Below are 12643 nucleotides of genomic sequence, written 5' to 3' on the forward strand. Positions count from 1 at the left end.
TTCGCTCTCTCTTTCTCTTTTTTCCTTCCTTCTCAACCGCCTTCCCTCGTTCCTTCCCTCTTTCCTCTCTTCCTTCCTTCTTTCCTCATTTCCTTCTTTCCTCCCTCCCTCCCTCTCTTCCTTCCTTCACACCCCCCTTCTTTGGTTCCTTCCTCCTTCCCTCCTTCATCTTCCTTCCTTCCTTTATCCCTTCCCTCCTTTCTCATCCCTCACTTTCCTTCCCTCCTCCTTCCTTCCTTTCTCTCTCCCTCACTTCCACCGTTCCTTTCCTTCACCATTTATTAGTAATGTGACCTTGAATGACATCCTCTTTGAGGCTTCAATTTCCTTCTCTGCAAAATAGGGATCAATTAATCAACAAGCTTATATCAGACTGAACTCCATGAAAACAGGATGTCCATTTGTATCCTCAGAACCTAGCTCAGTGTTTTGCTTCTACTAAGCTTTAATAAACTCCTTTTCATTCATTCACTTACTCATCTATGTATTCATAACTTGCCCGGCCTTTTATTCACAATTCCCCTAGACCTTCCATTAAGGTCTAGGGTTACAAAGGACAAACAGGTCCCCCAAGAATTTTCCATTCTAATGGCATTATGACTCCTATTTGTGGGTCAAATGAGATACTATACACAAGATGCTAAATAAATACCAGCCACTGTTTAATTCAACTTCTTCCCTAGGAAACCAGGAGAGACATTTCACTCGGTATCTGCTAACTGCAAGCTGAGGATGCTGGCTGCTTGAAATGGTGGTGGTTGTGTGTGTGTGTGTGTGTGTGTGTGTTTATGTACACATTAGTGCATGTGAATATGTACACGTGGATTTGTGTGTATATAGACATGTGATATTCACACATGTGGATACATGTACATATGTGTGTATTCATATGTGTCTATGGATATAAATATATATGTATGTGTTTATGTGTGTATGTGTCTTGCATGTATGTGTACATACCGGTATGCAATATGTACGTAAGTGACATTTGTATACATTTGTGTAATATGTATTTGGGGCTGGAAACAGAGTTATCTTAAAGCTCAAGTGTTTTAGATACAGAAGCATCACTCATAGTTTCCCCTGGATGGCAGCAAAGTGCAGGGAAAGTAGACAGCAGAGGCAGAGCTTGTTAGGTCCAATATCTAGCACCCCCAGCCAGCGTTCTAGTAACTGGACTCCTAAAACCATACAGCGTGAGAGGGGCCAGTGACCATTTAGGTGACCTCCTTCATTTTTAGCGATGAGGAAACTGGCCTGAAAAAGCAGCAAGAATTTTCAGCTGGAAGAGATCTCAGAGACTCTCTATTCCAAGCCCTACATTTTACAGATTAGGAAACTGAAGCCCATAGAGGTCAATAAAAAGCACTTGTTAAAGGGACAAAATGAGTTAGCAGCAGAGATAGGCTTGAAAGCCGCATTTCCTGATTCTAAATAAGGTAGATTTGGGTAGAGATCAATAAAAGAAAAGTTTTGGCTGGATGAAGAATAACAGGATTAGGATCAATATCAACTGCTAGATTCTGCCCTGGTGAGACCACATCTAGGATCTCTTTCTTGAGCATGTTGATCAAAATTATATGTTATATAAAATATCTAGCATTTAGGACATATTTTAAGGCTTCTAAAGTATTTCAATGAATATATTTTCTAAACTTCTTTAATATATACTTAAGCGGAGGTGGGATCATCACTCATCAGATAGAATAGACATTCTTTTTGGGTATGAGTTGGAACTAGATGGCTACTTAAAAGCCTCCAATTCTCCGATTTTGTGATCTCATTTGCTCCTCAGGATGACCCCATGAGGTAAGCACTATTATCCTGATTTTTCAGAAAGCCAATCTAGTGTTCTTTCTCTCACACTGTTGAGGCAGGATGCCAGGTGTTGAGATTTAGATGGTTTACGTAAGCCTTGGTAGCCATTCAGAAACAGGGATGTTCCTAATTGCCACTTGTGCTCCCACAGATAAAACTAATCTTTGTTTACTGACAAAAAGGTAAGTCGGAGGTTTTACGCAGCCATCCAGAGGATTTGGGGATCAGAGACAATTTTGCCTTAATTCTCTTTCTAATTGCCTTAATTCTTCTCTTTGACCTAGGTTTAGAGAGACATCATTCTAGGCCTGACTAATGGACCACTGCTGACTGATGAGGCTCCTCAGTGAACCTGCAGAGGGAAGTATGAGGAACAACCCCCAGGGATAGACAGCTAGCTCCACAATTACACAAAACCTCTTTACTGATGAATCTCCAGACTTGGTGAAAAGAAGAAGTGAAGAAAAAGCTTGGATATTTCCTGAATATTTCATCTAGCCTTATTGGGCAAGGTGGAATCCATTCCCAATGATGATACCAGTCCCAGAGCTCTTCTATGAAAGACTTTGCTGATTATTTTTTATAACTTTTCTCATCAACCCTCATCAACAAAGGCGGGGAGGGGATAAGTAAAAACGATCAAATGGGATGCAAAAATCACTCTAGCAGTGAAGAAAGATGCAAGGAAACATCCAGAATGGAGATGTAGAGGAAGGTAGACTTGGCAAATAAATAATCTTGAAGTCATCTAATTGCTGTGTGCCTCAGTTACTCTATCGATTAAATGAGAATAATTTTGGTTCCTTCCTTTCACTGCAGCTGTTTTGATGAAAAGATCATGCATGAAATTACTTTAGAACATGGGTTCTTCACCTTTTTTGCATCCTGGATCTCTGTGGCAGTCTGGTGAACTGCTTAGAATTTTTTAAAATGAGGAATTAATAAAGCAGGAAAATTTTAATTTCACTTAAAGATTAGTGAAAATAAGGATATTATTTCCCCCCATTTCAGGTCACAAAGCCCATCTGAATTATCTATCAATGGACCCCATGGTGATGGCAGGAAATTAAGAGCCCTTACTTTGGACTAAGGGGGCTTCCTTTGGCCAGAAACAGGCATGATTAATAGTATACATTATTGTCTCTTTTATCTATGATCATTTTCTAATTATGTAGGGTAATGGAAAATAATCGAGACTTTGGATATACCTCAATAGCCTTTTACATAATGGCGAATCTTAAAGACTTGCTTAAATTTGCCAGCACCATTCATTAGTGGGGAATTGGACTTATTTAAGAACATGAATCAGTCTATTTTTTGACTACCTAAACTTTACATGGAGAAAACTAAATAGAGGTGGGAAGCTGGTTCAGGAACTGAGACCCCAACACAGTCAAGTTTTTTTCCCCCCCACAAATCATCCAACTTTCCAAAAAGAGCTTTGGAATCTCAGAAGCCATGAGTTGGAACTGAACTTCTTCTTGGATGTCAGAAGATCTTTGAGAATCTGTTTTTGAGGGGGATTTTAGAGGCCTCCATGGGGGTATCTGGAGGTGTTATTTGGTAAATAATGAGATATATCTTTAGGGAAAGACAGGCTACCTCCCAGGGATGACAAATTGAAGAGAACAGGAGAAGCTGATTCCTGGCAATCTTACTCACAGATTTCATGTTTAAGCGAGGACAGATCTCAGAAAACAATGGGTTTTGCTAGACTAGGAAGTCTCTAAAGAGGAAGAATTGTAGAGGGCAAAGAGTGCCAGGAAGAGGATTTAATTCCAATAGAAAAATAGCAAAGGGTATAGGAAAAAGTGAGAGGTCCTGGTTCGAATTTTGACTTTGCATGATTTCATGATCACATGACCTCTTAGTCGGTAGAGCTTTGGATTTGAAGTCATAGATATCTGAGTTTGAATCCTGCTTCAAATCCTTATCAATCAATCAATTATCAATCAACATTTATTAAATGCTTGCAGTGTGCCAGACTCTGTGCTAAGTTCTGGAGGTACAAAAAGTGGCCCACTCTCAAGGAGTATCCCAATTGATGAACCCCATAATTGATCATTGATATTGATGAACCCCCTAATTGATTATTGATAACCCCAAGTGATGAAGGTTGATCCATTCCCACCCCATCAATTGGTCATACCTTCTGCACATGGTTGGGGACGACAAAGTGTTAGTGGCTACCCCTGTGAAATCTGAACACAGAAACTTCCTTCCACCATGAAAATTGGTGAGTTCCATATAAATTATACTTCTGGAGACTATTTAGCCTTTCCTGTTTCTCTCAAATTACTCCAGATTTCCTAGCCCCTCCAGCGCTGACTACTTATAAGGTCGGCCTTCTTGGTGACCAACTTGATGTTGTTTTTTGTACCTGGATCTTTGACTTAATTTGCATAAGGAATACCCATAAGGAATAACTGTAATGTCCTCATTTATGTCCCTTTTCTCTCCTCTGACACATCCGAGGTCCCTGTATAAGACCCCCTTCCTAGGCTACTGCAAAAACCTTCTAGGGGTCTCTCTGCCTCTCTTATTTCAACCACTGACCCTGCTTCTATCAAAGTGCTTTAACATAGGAGTGACTGGGTCACTCTCCTATTCAATAAACTTTCATGGCCTTATTACCTCCAGGAGAAAATATTAAATACTCTGACTTTTAAAACCTGGCCCTCTATCTTTCTAGCTTTTTTTTTTTTTTATCCTTTCTTCTCCTCCTTCTACTCTATGATTCAGCTACAATGGCCTTCTTGTTACCCTTAAACACATAGTTCATTTCCAGTCTCTGCCTTTTCATTGACTGTCTCCCAAGACTTGAATACCTTCCACCCTCATCTTTGCCTCTTGGCTCCCCTGTAATAGAACAGGGGACTAAAGCTAAATCCTCAAGTTAAGGACTCAACTTAAATCTCACGACAAGAGGCTCTTCCTAGTCCCCTCAACTTCTAGGGTCTTCCTCCCAAGGTCACTTTTCATCTTTTTGTTGTTCAGTCATTTTAATCATATTCAACTCTAAATGACCTTTTTTGGGGGTTTTTTAAGGCAAAGATGCTGGAGTGTTTTGCCATTTTCTTTTCCATCTCATTTTACAGAAGGGGAAACTGAGGCAAATAGAGTTAAGTGACTTGCTCAAGATCACATAGCTAGTAACTGCCTGAGGCCAGATTTGATTTCAGGTCTACTGACTCCAGGCTTGGTGCTCTATCCATCGCACCATCTAGCTGGCATCTTCCATTGATTTTGTACGTACCTTATCTGGAGATACCTGTTTGCTTGTTGCCCACCCCCCCTTTAGAATGATCTTGAAAGCAGGGCTTTCCCCCCTTTCTTTGTATCCCCAGCACTTAGCACACAGTAAGCACTTAAGTAATGGTTGTTCATGTTTAACATATATTGGATTTCTTGTCACCAAGAGAAGGAGGTGGGGAGAAGGGAGGGAAAAATTTGGAACAATGCATCAATGTTGAAAAATTATCTATGCATATGTTTTGAAAATCAAAAGCTATAATAAAAAAATAGAAAGTAAAAAGAAAAAAGAAATGGTTGTTGATTTGACTTATAGTCTTGGAAAATTGCCCAGAACAATGAGAAGTTAAATGATTTATCCAAGGTCCTGCAGTCACAGTGTCCCATAGGGAGGACCCGAATCTTTGACTCCAAGGATCCACTCACACTCCATATCTCCTGCTCTGTGACCACTTCTAACTAATTATGTCTTTCCTGTGGAAGGAGGGAAAGGGGAAAATGGGCTTGCTGAAAATCTCCCTGTAACTCTAATAACCAAGGTCTGGCCCTGCTTGTGGGGCCCAGCCCCGTTGCTGTCCGCCAAGTCCCACTGCTGCCCGCCAAGCCCAGGTACCTCCGACCATTCGCCGGTGATCCAGATGTATTCACACGGCTGCAAGCTGCAGCTCTCCCGGTCCGCCGGACGCTGGCTCGCGTCACAGTGCAGGCTGTGTTCCTCGACTTCGTTTCCATTCACACACACAACCTTCCGGTACCTGGAGCCCGTTCCACACGTCTTAGTGCACTGTCAAAACACAAGAAGGGGCATCAGATGACACGCGGGATGTCACCTGCAGAGCAGCCAGGAGGGCTCAGGGCTGGCCAGTGGGACGCTCCCCAATGCCCAAGCCACTTTGTGGGTCTAAGTCCGCCGCCTCCTTCCGAGCCACTGAGAAAGGCTCCCCTGTAGCCTTTAGGTGCAAATTTATCCCAATAAAGTGACTCGCAAACCGTGGAACCCAAGAGCCTAGAGTTCTAGTAGGAGCATGAGAAATTAGATATAGATACTTACCACAAGAGTGGATTGGGAAAGAGAGGTCCTAATTTGGATGTCTATCACCCGAATGACCTGGGCATTTTACCTTTTCCATGAACCTGCCTCAGTTTCCCCATCTGTGAAATGAGGGGAAGACTAGACCAAGAGTGCTTCAATATTCTGAAAACTACAAGTGACTGTGATTGGATTCCTTTGTAATCATATGTATTCTGTTTTGTGCACCATTCTGAGAAAGGGCCCGCAGATTTCACCTGACTGCCAAAGGGGTCATTCCAAAGGTTCAGAATTCCTGGGCTAAATAGTGCCTCGATAGTACAGTGGGTAGAACACTAGAACTGGAATCAGGAAGATCTGAGTTCAGATGCTGCCATAGAAAGTCTGGTCTCTAGCTACCTCAGTTTTTTCATCTGTGAAATGGAAATAATACTAGCACGTACTTCACATGGTTGTTGTGAGTATCAAATGAGATCACATTTGTAAGACACTTAGTAACAATGTCTGGCATATAATAATTATTTAATAAATGTTTCCTTCCCTTCTCTTATTAATGGAGGCCTGCTTTAAAACCCAAATCCAGTACTCTATAACCAAAAACTCAACATGGAACCTGCCTTAATGTATATTCGTATAGGGTCATGCACATTTTTTTCTCCTACTTTTTTCTCCTATTCCTTCTCATTCCTTCAATCATGGAACCCATTGATTTAGAATAGAAGTTCTTCCATTGGGATTCCCAGTCTAAAGGGTAGATTTTTGGGGAGGTGAGAGCAGGAGGAGGATCCATAAAATTGAATGGGAAGAAAATCTATATAATTTCACTAACTTTTGGTTTCCTTTGTAATCCTCTCTATTTTATTTTATATTTTAAAGATATTATTCTGAGAAGGGATCCATGGATTTCACCAGATAGCCAAAGGGTTCCATGACCTAAAAAGAGATTTATTATTTTAATGAATAGAAGAATCTTCAGACTAGAGAATTCTGATAGCTGGCCCGAGAGCTCCCCTAGCTTCATTTAATTTCTAAAAGGTATTCTGAAATGTCATTATGGATCTTTGGAAAATACGACCAAGTGAATAGCTAATAATTCCGGGCTGCCTTCATTCACGGGGTACTCCATAATTCAAAAAGAGGAAATAATTGAGCAGCTGAGCTCCCTGAGACAGCTAATGCTAACAGGCAACAGCTTCTTTCTAATGTACTTACCTCAAAGTGGAGCTAGAAGCCCCTACTAGTTATTAATCTGAAAAAATGAGGAAAAGGACTTATCAGCTGTAAAAGGCTTCTAAAATGTTACCGTTTCCAACTAACTGGATTAGCCCATGGATGATGATGTGAAAGGAATCATTTGCTGTAATGGCCTGAAAATTTCATGCCTGGAAGACTGCTTTCCAGTCACTGAGAACTCGAGAACACAGCAATCAGCAGGAAGGGCCCCAAACTTAGAGAGGCCATCCGAAGCCATGTCACATAATCTGCTGTTTGAGGTCGATTGCTTTTCCCTGCCTTCATTTTCCAGACTATGTGGGCAGAAAAACATAGCCCCCTAAGAGGAAATTGGGTCATATTCTGAGGAGGTTTTGCTGAATTCTTTTGCAGTTGGACCAAGGACTGAAAATGATTTTTCAAACGTTCAAAACAAATGCCTTTTGCTTCTTCGTTGTAAATCGGTGAGCAAATGGAAAAATCAAAGGGATAAAGAAACGTAAAATGCAAAATTATTTCTGGAAATACCATAATGAAAATTGAATTTTTCTAGGGAGATGGAGGTAAGGGACAGTCTTTCAGGCACTGTGTAGTGACAATGAGCGTTCTGAGACTCCAGTATCTCCCCAATGTCCCCAAAGTAATTCCTATTCATGGGATTTCCTTCTTATAACTTCAATGTCATGGTTATATTTTTCTTTTTATCAGTTTAAATGTAATTTGGGATTCAGAGCTCTTAAGCATAAAAAGTAACTTATCAGTTCACAAAATGAAACACCTACTAAGGACCTAGCACACGGTCTGGCGTACAGTAGACACTTAACATGTGTTGCCTGATTGATCATTTGAAACTGTCCATTATGCACTTTTTCCTTTTCTGACTATGGCTGGTTAGTTCATTAGGTTGAAAAATGAGACTGTGGGCTTGGTTCCCCCACAAACCAGTTAACTTCATTCTACTCCAGCAGCTCGGTCTACTTCCAAGGGATTGTGGGTAAATGGGTATGGATGGAATGATGCTATCCTTCCTTTGCACTGGGAGAAAAAAAAAAGTAAACAAAACTCCCTCAAAATCCCTGTTTTTCTGTTTTTCCAACTTCACATCCTAAAAATCACCTCTTGTTAATTTATAAAAATAAATGATAATAAAAATTAAAATTATAAACATTTACATTCAGATATTTAATTTTACCCTAAGGAAACTAGCAAGAATCCTTATCACCAGCCCCCTAGGCAGATCTTCAAAACCCCTTTCTTCTGCTTAGAGAAACACTTGAGTTTTTTTTCCTTACTTTTCACTATATACGCAAAGAAAATGCATGTAACCAAAAGGCACAGACCTTCCTAATTCTTCTGGATTTGGGAACCAGGTTGACATGGAAGTACAACCATAACAGAAAGGAAAGAAAACTTCTATAATAAAATAAAAGGCACATCTCCTATTTCTAGAGTTCAATCATGGAATGTAAGGTTTCTGAGGGCAGACATTGTTGTTTTTGACTTTGTATCCCTAAACAGTGCCTTTCACATAGTAGGTGTTCAAAAAATATTTGTTGAATGGATGAATTCCCCTCTCACCAGGATTTTCGTCTATGACTCTCCCAAAGATTTTCTTATCTATACTCTCCTCCTCCAATCCATTCTGTATTTTGCTCTTTCACATGGATTGACCTAGAAATGTTCATACTGTATTTTTCTTTTGCTTAATAATCTTCAGTGGCTCCCATTTTCCAACTGAAGGTCAAACACCCTTGACTAACACTCAAAGCCCATAGCAACCTGCTTCCCATCACTTTTACAAGTACATCTCATGCTTTCTCCTCTATTTCACCTATATGATGGCCAACATGCTGCATCAATCACTCTCTGCTCCCAGTAACAAAGATAGCTGAGTTCTCCTGCCTCTGTTTCTTTTCCTGTTGTTTTTTATGCCTCGGGAATCCACAAGGAAATGATGAAATAATAGTGTATTTATTCTAGGCAGCTAGGTAAAAGTAGTGGATAAAACTGGTCTTGAAGTCAGGGGGATCTGAGTTCAAAGCCAGTCTCAGACACTAGCTGTTTGACCCTGAGCAAATCATTTAACACCGGTCTGCCTCAATTTTTTTCAACAATAAAATGGGAATAATAACCAGAATTCCATCCCAGGACTGTTTTGGATAATCAATTAATATTTATAAAATGTTTAACGTCGTGTCTAGCACATAGGAGATGTTTAATAAACGCTCATTTACCTCCTTATTGCCTTCAGGCATTGGGGGATATAGAGTCTGCGCAAAGGTGTGAGATAGGAAATGGAACACCATATATGGGAAATAGCGAATAGAACCCTGACTGGAGCCAGATGGTGGAGAGTTTTCAATGCCAAACAGGGGAGTTTATATTTTATCCTCCTGGAATTTCTTGAGAAGGAGCATAATAGTCAGAAATGTTCTTTAAAAATGTCAGCTGGAGAGCTTAATGAATGAGTAAAGTACCTCTCTTTTTGCATAACTCAAAGCACTTTTTTGAATTTATGCCTCAAATTTGCTCCCTGTGTCCAGAAGGTGCTCTAGTCACCATCTTTACAAATGATCAAGCTGAGGCACAGAAAGGTGGCCTGAAGATTCTTACTGAGCTAGAGCTGAAAACTAGCTGAGATGCAAATTTCCTCCCTTTACACATAAGGAAACTGAGGTTCAGAGAGAGCAATCCACTTGCTAAAATCTCTCAATAAATGAAAGGAATTGAAACCCAGCATTTTTTTAAATTCGCAGCTTACTTTTTATTTTTCCACAGAAGTCTTTCCATCTAAGAGCCAAGTAAATGTTTAAACATTAAATAAATATTCACTAGATCTGTATATTATATAGTTCCCCTCCCTCCAATATCTTCTTTGAAATCTGAAAGCCCAATTCTTCCCCGGTTGTATTGCCCTTTTTGATGGGGGGAGATAGAATGCTTCCTATAGCTTTTCTAGTTGTCCTTGAAATGCAGAAATTGTTCTCTCTGGGGATCTCCAGCATCTTCAAGAGCCATTTTTCAGACCTTTGAGAGTCTGCTAATCAGCTGATCCCAAGAAAGAATATAATTACACAGGGGTGTAATTTTTTCAGGAGAGGGGAAAAATGTGGCAGCCACAGACTGTAAGAAAGTTCCACTTTACACTGTGAGGTGGGGAGGGATCACCCAGGAAAATCACAAGCTTCAAGCTGGGTCGGAACACCCAGTCTGGGTGGGGTTCTGTGTGGGCTGAAACACATCTGGAAATCTCATGTTTCTTGACATTCCTCAGCAAGAAGGGATATGGGAGACCCCAAGAAATGGTCACAAGGACAAATCTGGGCTTTCCTTGCTTTTTTTTTTTAGGTCACAAAAGGACTGTTAATTTTTTTTTCTTTTTGTAGTTTTCTTTCAAACACATAACTTAAAAAAAAAAGACTTGGAAGCAAAGACAGAACAAGGCATTCAGAAAGCAGGCAACAGTTGTGTAGTAGTTGTTAAACAGTGACTTATAAAGAAGTATTTTTCCAACCACCACCAGATTCTAGTCCTTCATGCATGGACTTTAAGAACCACCACCGTTCAGTGCCCAGACCTAAGAACCATGTAGAAAAAACAACGTGATCCCTGAATGTCCACCTATCACCAATGGGAGAGTTAGCAGAGTGGAAAGAGTTTGCCCTGGAGTCAGCAGAAAAGTGTGTACAGCTGTAGCCTCCAGCTTCAGGTGCATAAGGTATGACCATAATCGGGGCTTCTGACCTCTCTGCTTCTTCATCTGCAAAGTGGGGATGAGGGCACCAATTTCATAGATGAGCTAATGTGCATAAAGAACATCACAGACCTTTATTGCTCAATAAATGTGAACTATTATAAGGAAATGAACAAAGTTCCTTCATATTTCATAGGCACCCAACAAATAATTGCATGGATATCTTAAACTCAATATGACCAAAACCAAGCCTATTAGTTCTCGTAAGAATTCCTTTCTTACTAATTTTCCTAACATTCTTTTTTATTTGTTTGTTTGTTTGTTTAGGGGATTGTTCTACCTGTTAACACAACTGCCAAGAAAGAATCACAGCTAAACAAATCGGTAACCACCTTTTTTGTAATCAACTCGTGTTACTGAATTGATTCAAGAGTTGGAGCGTGAGATGATGAAGAGAAAGCTAGTCTCTATTAGAGCAAAAGTGGAATCTTCCTCAAAGATAAGAAGACCTAAATTCTGCCTCAAATACTTATTAGCTGTGTGATCCTAGACAAGTCACCTTATTTTTTTCATTTTGCCCTCTCATCCCCAAGAAAAAACAAGTTTCTTGGGCAAGAATTACAGTATCCTAAGGCAGAATGGGTGGTCTATGGAGTTCACAGATTCCCTCTCCATTTTAGGCTTGATATAAGAAAGGTTTTTTGACATGGATTAGAATGGTCCATGAATGGAATGGGTTGGCTCTTGAGGATGAAGGTCATCTCTCATAGGTGGTCTTCATTTAAAAGTCAGATGAGCAGTTGTGAATATACAACTGGATTTCTTAGTGCATGTGGTTGGAGTAGAGGGCCACTGAAGACTCTTTCAGCTCTTGAAATTCTAGGAGTTGTGACCCTGGGCAAGTCACTTAACCTCAATTGCCTGAGGGAAAAAAAAAATTCTAGGAGTACATTTCCTCATCTATAAAATGGAGATACTAACACTTACTTTAAAGGTTTGATGTGAGGCTCAGATAATATGATATATTTAAAGTGCTTTGCTTGCTAGCTGTTATTAATATTCGTATTGTCCTCATTGTTACCATGAATGACTGAGAACATGGCTCCTCTATGGATTTGGGTGGGAAGTTTCATTATGGATTGCCTCCTAATGGGCGCCTTTCTCGCCTATTATCTGAACTAGTGAACCTCCCTGTTGCAGGATGAGGATGGGTTTTGGTTTGGTTTTTGTATCTCCAGCAGCACGCATGGCACCCAGTGCAAATTAGGTGCTTAAAAATGCTGAACTGGATTGGAAGGGGCATAAATCTACTTTGTGGTGTCCCTCCCATCAGGTTCCATTCATTCTCTGCTACAGACTTTCCTCATTGTGAGACAGGAAACTAAGCAGAGGGTTCCACACTAGAGACGGTCTACTTGTTGCTCCTACCCAAAGAGTATTTCATTAATATTTTCAGTGCTACAGATAGCTCTGTCTGGCTTCTTTGAAAAATATTGTGAGGGAGGGACCAAAGAGACCTCCATGGGTACTAGATTCATTGAGCTTTCTGTTCCTATGCTCAGCAAATGGAATCATTTGAAGGGAGAATAAACAAACAAATGTTGCCTGCAGATGAAATTAATATACGGGCTTATTCA

The 12643-nt window shown here is 40.3% G+C and overlaps 1 protein-coding gene across 3 annotated transcripts in view; it reads right to left on the reverse strand.

Moving 5' to 3' along the window:
* Positions 1 to 12643, reverse strand: part of ADAMTS9 (ADAM metallopeptidase with thrombospondin type 1 motif 9) — a 184322-nt gene that overhangs the window by 22531 nt on the left and 149148 nt on the right. For all 3 annotated transcript variants that reach the window (XM_003762344.3, XM_023498097.2, XM_031953629.1), the window contains one exon: positions 5684 to 5854. In XM_003762344.3, the coding sequence (XP_003762392.1) occupies positions 5684 to 5854 (171 nt within the window). The remainder of the gene's footprint in view (positions 1 to 5683; positions 5855 to 12643) is intronic.

This window comes from Sarcophilus harrisii, chromosome 1 (genome assembly GCF_902635505.1).
Source record: "Sarcophilus harrisii chromosome 1, mSarHar1.11, whole genome shotgun sequence".
NCBI classification, from domain to species: domain Eukaryota; kingdom Metazoa; phylum Chordata; class Mammalia; order Dasyuromorphia; family Dasyuridae; genus Sarcophilus; species Sarcophilus harrisii.